Source organism: Microtus oregoni, unplaced genomic scaffold, assembly GCF_018167655.1.
Source record: "Microtus oregoni isolate MIOR12 unplaced genomic scaffold, Mior012 000001F_ref0000356, whole genome shotgun sequence".
Taxonomy (NCBI): Eukaryota; Metazoa; Chordata; class Mammalia; order Rodentia; family Cricetidae; genus Microtus; species Microtus oregoni.
The window spans coordinates 65,618,728-65,633,844 of NW_024543060.1; the positions used below are offsets into that span (position 1 = coordinate 65,618,728).

Genomic DNA, 15,117 nt, shown 5'->3' on the forward strand with positions numbered 1-15,117 from the left:
CCTTGTATTCATAGATAAATACTAGGGGAACCAGGAATGCTAAACATTTCTCTGTGAACATGTGTGTCCCTCCATCTATATGTGTTTCTTGAAGTTTTTTATTTTTAGCTTTTTGTTCCATTTGTTTGTTTTGCCATATTCTAGTTTGTTTGTTTTTTATTTTATCTTATTATTATTGTCATTTATTTTTTTGATGCGTGCTTGTGTGCTAATGAAAAAAAAGAAAGGGGGTGGATTAGGGTTGGTGAGGAAGTGGGAACATTTGAGAGAAGTTGGGGAAGGGGAAACCATAATCAGAATATTTGTATGAAAAATATCTATTTTCAATAAAAGTAAAATAAAATAGGAAGTTAAACTAGCATTCATTGTATTAGAAGGTGCTATGTAGTTTTCTTGGGAAAAGTCATAAAAAGTTTTCAAAAGCTGTTAAACCATGTAAACTACAATAATGATCAGTGTTGCAAGATACAATCATAGATGCAATAGTGGCATGGATGGTAGAGGGGTCAACAAATACTTTCTTATTGAACTTATGGGTCATGCCACAGAATTAAATGCATGCTTGATAAAGTATATCTAACTAAGAACTCATGAATGCAGAGTTCATAGGCCCCACTGTTCTGCTAAATGGACATAAGTATTAAACTGTCTTATACATTTGTATCTCTCTACCGCCAGATGAGAACTACTTTCAACTTCATCATATTAGTTTCTTAGTGGTTAATTCATGAACTCAGAACTCAGTCAGGAAAGACTAGACTGAAAAGATGTCTTTTTGGCAAGATAGAACCACTGCATTTTGGAACTCACAGCATCTGAGTTGGCCTGAACTTTATCTGTACAGAACTTGTACAAGATCATTCAGTCGCATTATAGATGAAAGGTACGGAAGCTGTCTTAGTCATTTTTCTATTGCTGTGGTCAAACACCACGATCAAGGTAACTAGCTTAAAAGGAGAAGTATTTATTTGGGCTTATGGTTCCAGAGGGGTACAAGTCCATCACCATCACAGTGGGGAAGCATGACAATTGAAGAAGAAGCTGAGAACACTCATTTTAAACCAGAAACAAGATACAGAAAGTGACCTCAGAATAGTTCATGGGATTTGAAATCTTAAAGCCTGCCTCTAGTAACACACTTCCTCCAGCAAGCACACACTTCCTATATGTGTTACCTGAACAGTTGAGTCATCAGGGGAGCAAATGATCAGATGCCCAATAGTAAGGGAAATGCCATGCAAACTCTCATAGTCTACCCCTTGACACCCATGAGCCTGTGGCTGTACTGTGGTGCAAAATACCTTCAATCCAATTTCAAAAGTCTCTTAGAGTCTCAACACTACTTAATTGTCTCAAGACCAAAGTTTGTTCTGAAACTCAAGGGAATTCCCTAACTGTAATTCCATGTAAAATAAAAGTAAACTATGTTCTTTTAACCTACAGCAGCACAGAATATATGGTACTACTCCAAATTGAAGGAATGGATCATAGTGAGGAAATATTGGATCAAAACAATACCCAAACCCAGCAGGGCAAGCGCCAGATCCTTAGCTCATCATCCAGTGCCAAAAGTAGTTCTACCCTTTCAGCTGTGGGACCTGCAACATACATTTTTCTGTTAGGCTGGTTCCACTCCCTGTATGCAGCTTTCCTTGGCAGACATTTCATGGTTCTGGTCTCTCCAACATCTTAGGGTCCACAGTGCAATGCAGGTTTTACTTCCGCAGTTCCACACAGTGGGCTCTCTGGGCCTTTGCTTAGGGATGCCCCTGCTGCACAAGACCTGACTTCATTGGCTGTGTTTGGCCTGGCCTGGTATGAAGTTTGTCTCCTTTGACTCACATTTGCTGCAGCTTTTTCCCTTTCTAGGATCAGAAAGTTCTCAGGAATTTTCCTTATACAAATTGGAAGCTTAGATGGACAGGGTCTTTATTCCAGTACAGATCAGGCCTCTCCTTAATCTCTTTATCTCTCTCATCACAATCCTTGGCTGAAATATTGTTTCCTGGTGCTCTTTTACTCTTTAAACTATGCATTTGTATTTATTTCTGTTCCATTTTTCCTTTTTATTGTAGCTCTGTTTAAGCTCTATTATTAATAACTAAGTAGTTGGTGCTTGTGTTGGAGTTTCTAAATGAAGAGAGGATAGGAACATATGATGTCTGCCGAGAAATTTGCAGGCAATGAGTGGTACCAACCCAAGAGAAAGTCTGTTAGGGATCCAGAAGGTGATGTTGTAGTGATGGAGTTTCTAAAATCTTTAGGTCTTACATCATGCCACCACATGCTCTTGACACTGAGATATTAATTACAAGATTAAATGTTTGTTCTTTTGGGCTTAGTCTTGTTTTCTATGCTCATTCTTCTATTTTACTTATTTGTACACAATGTATATGTGTGTACCTCGATGTGAAATATTCCATATCTGAATGAGAATATTAACTTTGTGCTGTTATTTGTTAGATATAGCTAATAAGTATTAGATATAGCTAATAAGATTGTTTAAAAGTTTGAAACATTGGTGAAATGAACAAATCCCTTTGGTACATCCACCAAAATTCACCATTGAAAGCAGTTATTTGCTTATCACTGTCTACTGAAGAATTTGAGTGTGTAGATAAGTGTGTAAGAAGAATAGCTCTAAGATCAGTGTTACAGTTGAGTGCTACCAAACTTTAAAGATGAAATTTTACAGGATGTGATGTGAACTCCTTTTCCATAAAAATGGAGTAGTGAGGATATTGAAACCCAGAAGAAGAATGTGTACTTACTTAATTTATTCTTCAACAGTTTAATATATTTATATATTTTAGTCATATTCTTCTTATCAACCTTTCTCATCCCTCTCACTCTTTCAACAAACTTCTTCTTCTCAAGATTAGCTCCTCTACTTTCACAATTCTTTTTACAGCCTATTGATTTTAATTAGGGACACTCCTACACCATGGATGAAGGGTTATTTACTAGGATATGGGCAGCATGCTAAGGGCTACACCATTGAAGAAAATCGCCCCCTATCCTCCAGTAGCCACTATCAGCCCGTGGTTCCTCAGGAACAGCTAGGCCTCCCAAGCAAGATCTTGTGCTTATCTTGAGTCATCAGCCGCAACTGTTGTGATCTCATGAATGCATTTTCGCAAACTAAAGTACAATACTATTTTTAAAAGTATTTAAGTAATTTGAAGTCATTCATGCTATTCTATTTTGGCAGAGTTACTAATGCATAAAATGTGAATCTAACTTTAATCTTAACCAACAATAAATCATATAAAAGTCTTCTTGGCATCCAAAGCAATTGTTACAAAAGGATGAATTTTATTTTTAGGTAATTTACCAAGGAAAGACATTCATTTCTGAGTGTTAACTGAAAAAAAAAACAAGATAGGAAAGGAAAACAGTAGAACATTTTATGCAGTGGAATCTCACAATGTCTGTATTTATAGGATATGTAAATTACAATAAAATATAAACAAAATATAATACAATAACTGAGTATGTGATTGTGTTTGTGTGATACATAGAAACAATTTGATTTGCTATAATTTGTCTTCTTTTGACTAATCAAAAGATTTGAAGGAAATGCAAGGAAAAAGTAAAGATAAGTCTCCATACATTGCTGTGGTTCTGGATGTCATATTGTGGAGCACATATGAATCCTGATATTAAAAAATAAAAAAAACAAAGATAAGATACTAACTTTTGAAGATACTATAAAAATGTTTTCTTTTAGTACTATATTCTGCTCTGCATGGGCAGAACTTACTAATTAGTAAAATATCAGTAAGAGTTTCAAAGAACTCATTGTCGGACAGGTTAGTCTTGAGTTTAACTAATCCCAAATGAATAGAGGAAGAATTATCTCCTGAGCATAGCCTGAGTCCATGCCCTTATTAAGAAAATTGCTTGACCAAAGGGAAGCCAGACTGAGTGTTATCAATTGATTGGTACACTTTTTCTAGATCTCTCTATATTGTTTGGTTTTCAAGAAAGAGGAGTCACGACATCACCACACATGTCTTGAGCTTCTGCGTGCATCCTTCTGTTTTTTAGCTGAGTGTATCAGGGATTTATACTCTGGCCAGAGAAGGTAAGGCTGTATTTATGCTCGTGCAGATTTCAATCTTTATCTTGTCAAGAGACTTTCAACACGCTCTACTTTCTACTGTCCTAAAACAGTACCAGTTTCTCCATGTTCTTAAAGAGTTGCATGGATGACAATATTATGTTTTGGACAAGGATCACAGCATACTTAATTTCTGTGAAATGATAGAAGTAATTGAAGATAGTTTTATTGTTATTTCTCAGTGAGACTTTAGCAGTACCGCAAGAAATTCAACATATACTTCTTTTACATGGCAGTTTTCTGTGTATTACACAGAGGCAATAATTACCTGAATGACAAAAACATATTCTGAACAATAATATTAATATGCTTAATTTTCTCTTTAAATGGCAGAAATTAAGTCAGGGGTGACCACTGTAAGGTTTTATATTTGACTGATATTACTTTCAGCACCAAACAATATGTTTCACATTTGTGAGTAAATGCATTTTCATCTATCATCCAAAGATTTACTATACTGGAAAAATCAAGGACACCAAATTATTAAATATATTTATTACTATTGCATTTTTTTTTTTGGTTTTTCGAGACAGGGTTTCTCTGTGTTTTGGATCCTGTCCTGGAACTAGCTCTTGTAGACCAGGCTGGTCTCGAACTTACAGAGATCCGCCTGCCTCTGCCTCCCAAGTGCTGGGATTAAAGGCGTGCGCCACCACCGCCCTGCTTACTATTGCATTTTATTATATTTTAAATATCATGTAAACCATATAATAGTTACTCCTCAGTTTTGATGACATAGTGATGAAATAAATATACATATTCCTAAAGAAAAAAACCACAGAGACTCAGAAGACAAGACAGAAAAAGCTGGACAGTGCCCATTTTCAGCTTTACTTCTTATCCCTTGTTGACTCCCTGCGTCGAAAGTAGCACATCACACTGTGATAACCACACACTCTGTGATGACTGTTAGCTCTCAGGAGAGAATAGTACTGACTGATAGGAGATTACAGTGTGGAGGATGAGGTTTGATGAAGTAAATCCTACAGAATTTTTTTTATTTATTCTGTTGATTCTTTGAGAAGGGAGGCACTATTATGCTTTGAGATAAAAGAGCTTTTGCATTTGTTCCTCTTTTTCCTCAGGAAAGTTTAAAGATAAGAAACACATTTACTAAGGTTGAAAATAACCCTGACACATTTGAATTCAGTAAAAATTATTGATCACTCATTTTCTACAAACAAACTATAGAGGTTCGAAGTAATATTAGAATTGAAATTAAATGTTATATATTCAGTCCTGAAAGCATACAATATGTGTTTCATATTAAAAATGAAGATACTACTATATATTGCTATACAAATCTATGGTGCTTCACTACACATACAGAAATGACTGAATATAAAGTCTTTGCATATAATGGTTGAAGGGAGATTTATGCACCTATCTATATGTTTTCTTTTAACAAGTTATTTTCTGTTTAATAGAAATGGGCAGATATTGCTTCATTTATTTGACTACAGTAATATCAATATTTAAGCTTTAATTCTCTTACATTAAATTTATGCTTCAATTTTTTTAACCAATAGATTTTGTGGACAATAAATCAGCATGAGAAACAACTCTATGATTACCGAGTTTGTGCTCTTGGGAATATCAGACACACCAGAACTGCAGGTTGTAATTTTTTTCTTTTTATTCATTGCTTACATATTAAGTGTGTGTGGAAACCTATCCATCATCACTCTTACCTTGCTTGACTCTCGCTTAAAGACGCCTATGTATTTCTTCCTCCAGAACTTCTCATTCTTAGAAATTATGTTCACCAGTGTCTCTGTCCCTAGATTTCTGAGGTCAATAATTACGAAAGTTAAGAGCATTTCCTACAACAACTGTTTTGCTCAGTTATTTTTCTTCATCTCCATGGGAGTGTCTGAGTTCTTTCTTCTAACTGCTATGTCTTATGATCGCTATGTCGCCATCTGCAAGCCACTGCATTACACCGTCATCATGAGTCAGAAAGTCTGTGCCCTTCTTGTCCTCACCTCGTGGCTGGTAGGATTTCTGATGATCTTCCCCTTAATCATGCTATTCCTCCAGTTAGATTTCTGTACTTCCAATGTCATTGATCACTTTTGCTGTGACTACTTCCCCATTTTACAACTCTCCTGCTCAGATACAAGGCTTTTAGAGGCACTTGGCCTTTATGTTGCCTCCATTACTCTGCTTTTCACACTGGTCCTAGTGATCTTGTCATACATCTACATCATCAGCACCATTCTGAAGTTCCCATCTGCCAGCCAGAGGAAAAAGGCTTTCTCCACCTGCTCCTCCCACATGATTGTCATCTCCATCTCATATGGAAGCTGCATCTTCATGTACGTCAAACCTTCTGCCAATGAACGGGCATCACTGACCAAAGGGGTGGCTGTTCTCAACACTTCAATTGCTCCCATGTTGAACCCTTTTATTTATACATTGAGAAATCAACAAGTCAAACAAGCCTTCAAGGATTTGATTAATAAAGTAATGTTTCATAGAAACAAATGAAGGCATTTGTTAACATTAATAACGTTGCACTTTTCAAAATAGGACGGATGAAACTTTACAGTATGAGCTAATTGGTTCCATATTTTTAACTATGTATGGGTGTTTTGCTTGTCTGTATACCTGTGTGCCTGTTGCAAGCCTGGTACCCCTAGAGACCAGACGATGGCACTGGTTTCCCTAGAAGTAGAGTTACAGATGGTTGTGAGCTACCATGTGGTTCTGGGAATTGCACCAGTGTACTCGGAAAGAACAGCAAGCCCTTTTTACTGTAGACCCATATCTCCATTCCCTCTACCTTCTTTTTAATTTTAAAGTTACTATGTCCTCTTTTCCATTAAACCTGTGTGGGTATAGTCCAACATTTCATCTGCCTTGGAACATTCAACCCTTGAGGAGGTGGAATCGCTGAAAAATGTTATGGAACATTTGATAGTCATGATTATTGTGGAATAAGAACCTGTGTTTTGCTTCTGTCTGTGTCAACAAATGATGACGCTAATGGTAAAGTGCATTTACACTTGGTGCTATTTCCTCCTCATTATATTCTTCTTAATTTCATTGGGCGAAGTTTCTCGATCTTCCCTTTCTTACCTTGATATAAATATGTATTATGTTTATATTCTTTTAGATTGTATATATATATATATATATATATATATATATATATATATATTCTCTCATGGCTATTCCTTTTTGTGCATGTATTTGGGGTGTTGTGCATATGTAGGAGTTTGTGTACATATGTGTGAATGTGCATGCCTGTGTATATGGATTCTAGAAGACAGTATTGAGTGATAGATAGTAAGAGTGTCTATCACCCTTGCCTTTTCCATTGAGGCAGGATCTCTCACTGAACCTGGAGTTCAGCTGGGTTCACCACAGATAAGCCACAGTGACCCACTTGCTTCTGTTCCCTTCAGTTCCTGGTACACAGTCATTCATGGGATTGTGCTCAGATTTTCTGTGGCTTTCTTTCTTTCTTTCTTTCTTTCCTTTCTTTCTTTCTTCCTTTCATTTTTCTGGCTTTAAAATTTTTTATTACTTTATAAATAATATCAATCAAAATTTCCATTTCACTCCCACTACCGCACTTACCTTCTCCGCTCCCTCTCCAGTCTCAAGAGAGGGCAGGGTACCCTGCCCCGTGGGAAATCCAAGGCCCTCCCCCATCCATCCAGGCCTGGGAAGGTATGCATTCAAATAGAATAGGATCCCCCAAAGCCAGTACATGCAGTAGAAACAAATCCCAGTGCCATTATCATTGTCTTCTCAGTCAGCCCCCATTGTCAGCCACATTCAGAGAGTCCAGTTTGATCACATGCTCGTTCAGTCCCAGTCTAGCTGGATTTGGTGAACTCCCATTAGCTCAGGCACACTGCCTCAGTGGGTGGATGCACCCCTCGCGGTCCTGACTACCTTGCTCATATTCTTCCTCATTCCGATCTTCAACTGGACCTTGGGAGCTCAGTCCAGTGCTCCAATGTGGGTCTCTGTCTCTATCTCCTTTCGTGGCTGGACAGAGGTTCTATGGTTATATTCAAGAGAGTCATCAGTCTGACTATGGGACAAGGCCAATTCAGGCACCCTCTCCCCCACTGCCTAGGGTCCTAGCTGGGGTCATCCCTGTGGACTCCTGGGAACCCCTCCAGATCCAAGCCTCTTGCCGACCTCAAAATGCCTCCCTCAATTAAGATATCTCCTTCCCTACTCCCAAATTTGTCCTTCCTCCATCTCAATCATCACACTTTCCCAAGCTCTCCCCAACCCTCCCCTTCTCCCTTCTCTCCCCCTCTCCCCTTCCCTCACCCCACCCCCACCCCCATGCTCCCAACTTTTGCCTGGCGATCTTGTCTGCTTCCAATTTCCAGGAGGATTTTTATATGTTTATCTTTGAGTTCACGTTATTACTTAGCTTCTCTAGGATCATGAACTATAGGCTCAATGTCCTTCGGTTATGGCTAGAATCCACTAATGAGTGAGTACATACCATATTCATATTTTTGGGTCTGGGTTATCTCATTCAGGATAGTGTTTTCTATTTCCATACATTTGCATGCAAAATTCAAAATGTCATTTTTTTTAATTTACTGCTGAGTAGTACTCTAATGTGTAATTGTGCCACACTTTCTTTATCCATTCTTCAGTTGAGGGGTGTCTAGGTTGTTTCCAGGTTCTGGCTATTACAAATAATGCTGCTATGAACATAGTTGTATTTTTCTCTGCTCCACTCTTTTTTTCCCCTTTCTACCCCTTCTCATGGTTCCAATGCTCCCAGTTTACTTAGGACATCTTGTCTTTTTCTACTTCTCATGTAGATTATATCCATGAATGTCACTCTTATGATCTTTGTTGTCTAGGTTCTCTGGTATTGTGATTTATAGGCTTTTTTGTGTTATGTCTAAAAGCCATTTATGAGTGATTAAGTATGATATTTGTCTTTCTGGGTCTGGGTTACCTCACTCAATATGATGTTTTCTATATCCCCACAAATTTTAAGATGTCATTATCTTCTTTTGACTGTGTAGTATTCCATTGTGTAAGTGTACCACATTTTCCTTAACCATTCTTCTATTGAGGGGCATTTAGGTTGTTTCCAGGTTCTGACTATGACACTCAATGCTACTATGAACATAGTTGAGCACATGTCCTTGTAGTATGATTAAACATCTTTTGGGTATATCCCTAAAGTTGTGTCTTGAGGTAGGTTGTTTCCTAATTTTCTTAGAAATTGCCATACTGAAATCTAAAATGGCTGTACCAGTTTGCCCTTCCAACAGCAATGGAGGCGTGTTCTCATTTACCCCACATCCTCTCCAGTATAAATTGTCATCAGTGTTTTTGATGTTGGCCATTCTTACAGGTGTAAGATGGAATCTCAGAGTTGTTTTTGATTTGCATTTCTCTGATGGCTAAGGATGTTGAACATTTCCTTAAGTGTCTTTCAGCCATTTTAGTTTTCTGTGTTGAGAGTTCTCTGTTTAGGTCTGGACCCCATTCATTTATTGGATTATTCGTTCTTTTGATGATCAATTTCTTGATTTATTTGTAAATTTTGGAGATCAGTGTGTTGTAAGAAAGAATGCCTGTTTGTTTCCTGGCTGCTCAGCAGCTCAGATCTGAATTAATCACACAGAAACATTTGCAATACTGTTTGGCCAATAGCTTAAGCATATTTCTGGCTACCTCATACCTTACACTAACCCATCTCTATTAATCTGTGCATCACCATGAGGTCGTGGCTTACAAGCAAAGTTTGAGCGTGTCTGTCTCCGTCAGCAGCTCCATGGCTTCTCCATGACTACCTCTCTCTTCTCCCAGCATTCATTTTAGTTTTCCCTGCCTAGCTCTGTTCTACACTATCAGGCCAAGCCAGTTTCTTTATTCATTAACCAGTAAAAGTAACACATAGACAGAAGGACCTCCCACACCATCAGTCCTCTGTCTGATGTGGGGTTGGTAAAGATATTTTCCCTTTCAGTAGGGTGCCATTTTGAATTGTGGAATGTGTCCTTTGCTTTACAGAAGCTTCTCTGTTTCAGAGGTCCCATTTATTAATTGTTTCTCTCAGTGTCTGTGCTACTGGGGTTATATTTAGGAAGTAGTCTCCTGTGCCAATGTGTTCAAGTGTACTTCCCACTTTTTCTATGAGATTCAGTGTTTAGTTTTATGTTGAGGTCTTTGATTCATTTTTTGGACTTGAGTTTTGTGCATGGTGATAGATATGGATCTATTTTCACTCTTCTACATGTTTATATTTAGTTATACTAGCATCATTTGTTGAATATGTTTTGTTTTTTCATTTTACATTTTTGTTTCTTTGTCAAAACTCAGGTGTTTGTAGCTGTGCGGATTAATATCCAGGGCTCTGATTTAGTCTCATTGGTCCTCCTGTCTGTTTTTACGCCAATCCCAAGCTGTTTTCAGTACTGTAGCTCTGTAGTCGAGTTTGAAATCAGGCATTGTGATGCCTCCAGAAGTTTCTTTATTGTACAGGATTGTTTTGGCTATCCTGGGTTTTTGTATTTTTCCATATGAAGTTGAGTACTGTTTTTTGAGGTCTGTGAAGAATTTTTCTGAAATTTTTGATGGGTATTGCATTGAATCTGTAGATTGCTTTTGGAAAGATAGCCATTTTTACTGTGTTAATTCTGCCTACCTAAGAACACAGGTGATCTTCCCATTTTCTGGTGTTCTTTAATTTTGTTCTCCAAAGATTTAAAGTTTTTCATATAGCTCTTCTACTTGTTTGGTAAGAGTCACTCCAAGATTTTTTATGTTATTTGTGGTTATGGTAAAGGGTGATGTTCCTCTGATTTCTTTCTCAGCCCATTTGTCATGTGTATATAGGAGGGCTACTGATTTTTTTTTTGAGTTAATCTTGTATTCATAGCAAGTACTCTTAAACCCTGAATCATCCCTTCTTGCTTAGTCTACTGCAATTTCATTACAGTAAATTAATTCCTGCAGCTGGTGGCAGAGAAGAAATCATGCATTATGCTTCTTATGCTACAGACAATGAATGTATAAATATGACAAATAATTTAAAAATGTTTCTGTCTGATACTCTTCCTTTTATAAGCTGTGCTTTTCCATCTCTTCAGCCAAATTAGTACATAAACTGTCTATAAAATGATAAATCCAAGACCCAAAATCATTTCAGTGAGAGGTGGAATGTTTTTATAAATGCTAATTTCTCTGATTAGATCATAGTCATAGATGATATTATCACTATTCCAGCCATTCTCTATGTTATACAATTGTATAAATATTGGTAGTTATATATGTATTCGTATCAATATAGAAGATTGTGGGTAATTCTGATTTCACATTGATTCATTAGTTAATTTTTTTTGTTTTAGTATTTAGTACATGTTAACAATGAAATATATCTACCCTAGTTTCTCCCTTACAACTCCTCCCCTGCCAAACTCATGTTTCTTTCTTTCTTTTTTTTAAGGCAGAGTTCTCTGTAGACCGGACTGGCCTCAAACCTGCCTCTGCCTCCCAAGTAATGAGATTAAAGTTGTGCGTCACCACTGCCTGGCTAAATCTCATGCTCTTGTTCCTCTTTGTTCATCAGTCACTTAGTGCTGCCCATATGTCCATGGATGTGAAGTCACCTTCTGGAGCATGGGGAACCTACCAATGGACAAAACTGAGCCTCCCTCTTTCACTAACTGTACACTGTCAATAGCTCCCCAATAAGGGGTGGGGGAGATCATCTCCCTTCTCTGTGCTGGGATTTTAATTAGCTTGATCTTGAATAGGTCATGTGCAGGTAAGCACAGCTGCTGTGACATCATGAGTGTGGTAGACATGTCATGTCCAGAAGATGGTATACATAGCAATTCTTCCTATCTTCTTGTTCCTATGTTCTTTCTACCTCTTCTTTCTGATATTTCCTGAGGCTTGTTGGAGGGTGACTAAAATAGATGCCCCATTTTGGGCTGTGCGTCAAGTCACTCTGCACACTTTGATGAGTTATGAATCCCTCCACTGACTGCTATTCACTTACAAAATTATCTCTCCTGCTTAAGACTGAGAGGAGCCAGGGTTTCTCAGCATAAGCATAACTGTTTAGAAGGTATTTGACAGCATTTCATCTAAAATAACTCAGACTTATGGACCACCACTCCATGGGCTTTGAGCAGGATTACAGCACAAAAATGTGGAATTCTGTCCTGTGGTGTAGGCAAAATCTGGTCAGAAAGTGGTTACTTATCCCAAACAGTTTGCCCCATTGCACGAGTGGACACATCTTGTCCAGCAGGGCAGTGTCACAGAGTGCAGTGTCCAGTGCTGGGTAAGGTCATTGATGTCTTTGTCCCTTACAGCCTGTATGTGATTTTCAGTATGATGAAAGATTGTAGCAAGTAGAAAGTGTCCTACATGGTTTGAGAGTAATTTCCTCATTTCTAGTTCAATGTGTGTGGTGTCTTAAGAACTGGAATTTCAACCATGTTTAGTATGTTGGATAACCAAGGGAAATGGTAATACCATTTTCAGTTTTGGAGACCTTGGGATTCACCTTTGCCAATAAATCACAATGAGATATCTGATCCTGCTACTGGAATTTTCATTTAACAACCAATGTCTTTTGGAGTGACATTGTCCATCTATATAGTGCAATTTCATTTTAGTTCTTATTTTAAAGTTATATTTTTAAGTTAACAGCTCAACTTTAGTCAAACTAAGTAGATTATATCAGACTACATTTTGAAGTGTTGTATTAAAATTATATTACATGGTATATTTTGTTTTAGTACATAAAACTAATTTTGTACTATTAAAAGGTAGAAATTACTCTTTCTGTATTCATGTTTATCTTATATGCAGATTATGTGGAACTGTTTTTTAATAGAGTACACTTATTTGTAGGTGATCTTAGATTATATTTGACATTTGTTAGCTGCATGATTTAATGTACAATATAAAATTTCTTTGAACAATAATGCTTCATTTGTAAACAATAATAACAATTTTAAGGCCAAATGAGAATGAAGCTAAAAATTCATAATCTTATTCTCAAAAAAGAAAAAAAATATATTGATAAAATGGTTTGTAATGACATTCTGCTCTACTTGTAGACTAGTGCTAACTTTTTCACCTCTCATCAGAGAAACTTCCTCCTATAGTATACAGGAGCAAACACAGAGAGTAAGAGACCTTGAAGCATTCATTCCCTACATGGGATGGCCCCCATCAAATCCTTCTCCTCAGAGTACAGGCAACCATGGGAAGAAAAGGCAGAAAGAATGTAAGAACCAGAGGGTGTAGAAGATCCCAAAATAGGGCCCTCTAAATCAACATGACCAAAACTCCTATGAACTCAGAGACTGAAGCTCCACACACAGGGCCTTCACAGGTCTGAACCAGGTCTTCTGATTATATTTTATGGCTTCCACCTTAGTGTGTTTTTATGGGATTTCTGAGTGTATGAGTGAGTGGGTTCTGGTTCCTTCTCTTGGACCTATTTCGTTCTGTTGGTTTGTCTTGTCCAACTTCAATGTGATAGTTTTATTCTATTATATTAAAAAAAGAAAGAATGAAAACCTAGCTACTATGGTAAAGGTTAACCACTGAACTGTCCCTTATACTCATGTTAACCACTGAACTGTCCCCATACCTGTGTTAACTACTGTAATGTCCCCATACCTGTGTTAACCACTGAACTGTGCCCTATGCCCACATAACCACCGAACTGACCCCTATACCCATGTTAACCACTGAACTGATCCCTATACCCATGTTAACCACTGAACTGATCCCTATACCCATGTTAACCACTGAACTGTTTCTTATACCCACATTAACCACCAAACTGTCCCCATACCCAAGCTAATCACTGAACTGTACCTTATACCCGCTGGAGAGGGAAAATCAGTTTTCTCCAATAGTGACACTAGGTATATTAACCAATCTAGTACTTATATAAAGGCCCCATATAAAGGAGTAGTTGACCAACTTATAATGGACTATACTTTTTTTGTGTGTGGTTTTATTTGGTTATGGTTTGTTTTTTGTGTGTGTGGGGGAATCGGTGGTGTATGTGGTTTTATTGACTTTTTTCTGTTGATATAGTGAATATTTGTTTTTGAGAAAGAACTTAAAATTTGGGTGGGTAGAGGGAGGAGAGGATCTGGAAGAACTTGGGAGAAGGAAATAATGTAATCAAAACATATTTAATTTTAAAATTATTTTTAGTAATAAAAATACAGTCATCAGAATAAATAGTACCTTTGATAAATTACAACCACTGTTAATATCCTTCCCCAAATTAATTAATTACTTAGTTGATTCTCTTTGAAAGCAAAAAAACAGAATTGCTACAGCTATTTTTGAAGCCTGAATGTAACATACTTATGAAGAAATTTTTTTAAAAAATAATTTCATTTAATTTTCAAAAACTCTCTTGTAATTATAATTCAATTTTCAACAAAGGAATTGAAGATTAACAGAATTAAAACACTAGAAATCCCATTAATGCTTATTTGTACTTTCATTCTTGGTCTCCCCAATTCAGAACTTATATTTTATTTATCTTTTAATGAAAATAGATTTATTAATTAATTATACCATGATAATGTTTTTCCCTCTTTCATCTCTCCTAGATCCTCTCCTGTCCCCATCCACCTAACTTCAGGACTTCTTTTTCTCTCTGTTAGAAAACAAACAGGTAATTAAATAAACAAATCAGAATAGAATGATACAAACAAATAGGAAAAAACCCAAAGAAATAAACAAGATACACACACACACATCCACAAACAGACACACTTACTCAGATACACGGATAACACGCATACATAAAAACACAAAATTGGAAACCATACTACTTAAACAAAAGAGCAGTGAGGTTAAAAAGTGCACAGACAAAGCATTAGGAGTCAAAATATCTCCAAAAATACTACTGAGTTCGTTTTGTGTTGGCCCTTAACTGCATGTGGTTTGCTCCTTTTAAAATGTGGTTTGTATACTCAAAGAGATTCCATTGGAAAAAAAAA

The 15,117-nt window shown here is 37.0% G+C and overlaps 1 protein-coding gene across 2 annotated transcripts; it reads left to right on the forward strand.

The window, feature by feature from the left end:
- The first annotated feature begins 5,674 nt into the window (after positions 1 to 5,674).
- LOC121460146 (olfactory receptor 6C3-like) lies at positions 5,675 to 14,500 on the forward strand. Of its 2 annotated transcripts, XM_041670352.1 has the most exons (2): positions 5,675 to 6,594; positions 14,482 to 14,500. In XM_041670352.1, the coding sequence occupies exons 1-2, from the start codon at positions 5,675 to 5,677 to the stop codon at positions 14,498 to 14,500; spliced, it is 939 nt and encodes a 312-aa protein (XP_041526286.1). The 2 variants fall into 2 exon arrangements, with proteins under 2 accessions (XP_041526286.1, XP_041526277.1); XM_041670343.1 differs by lacking the exon at positions 14,482 to 14,500 and having other exon boundaries at positions 5,675 to 6,613.
- Positions 14,501 to 15,117: the final 617 nt, after the last annotated feature.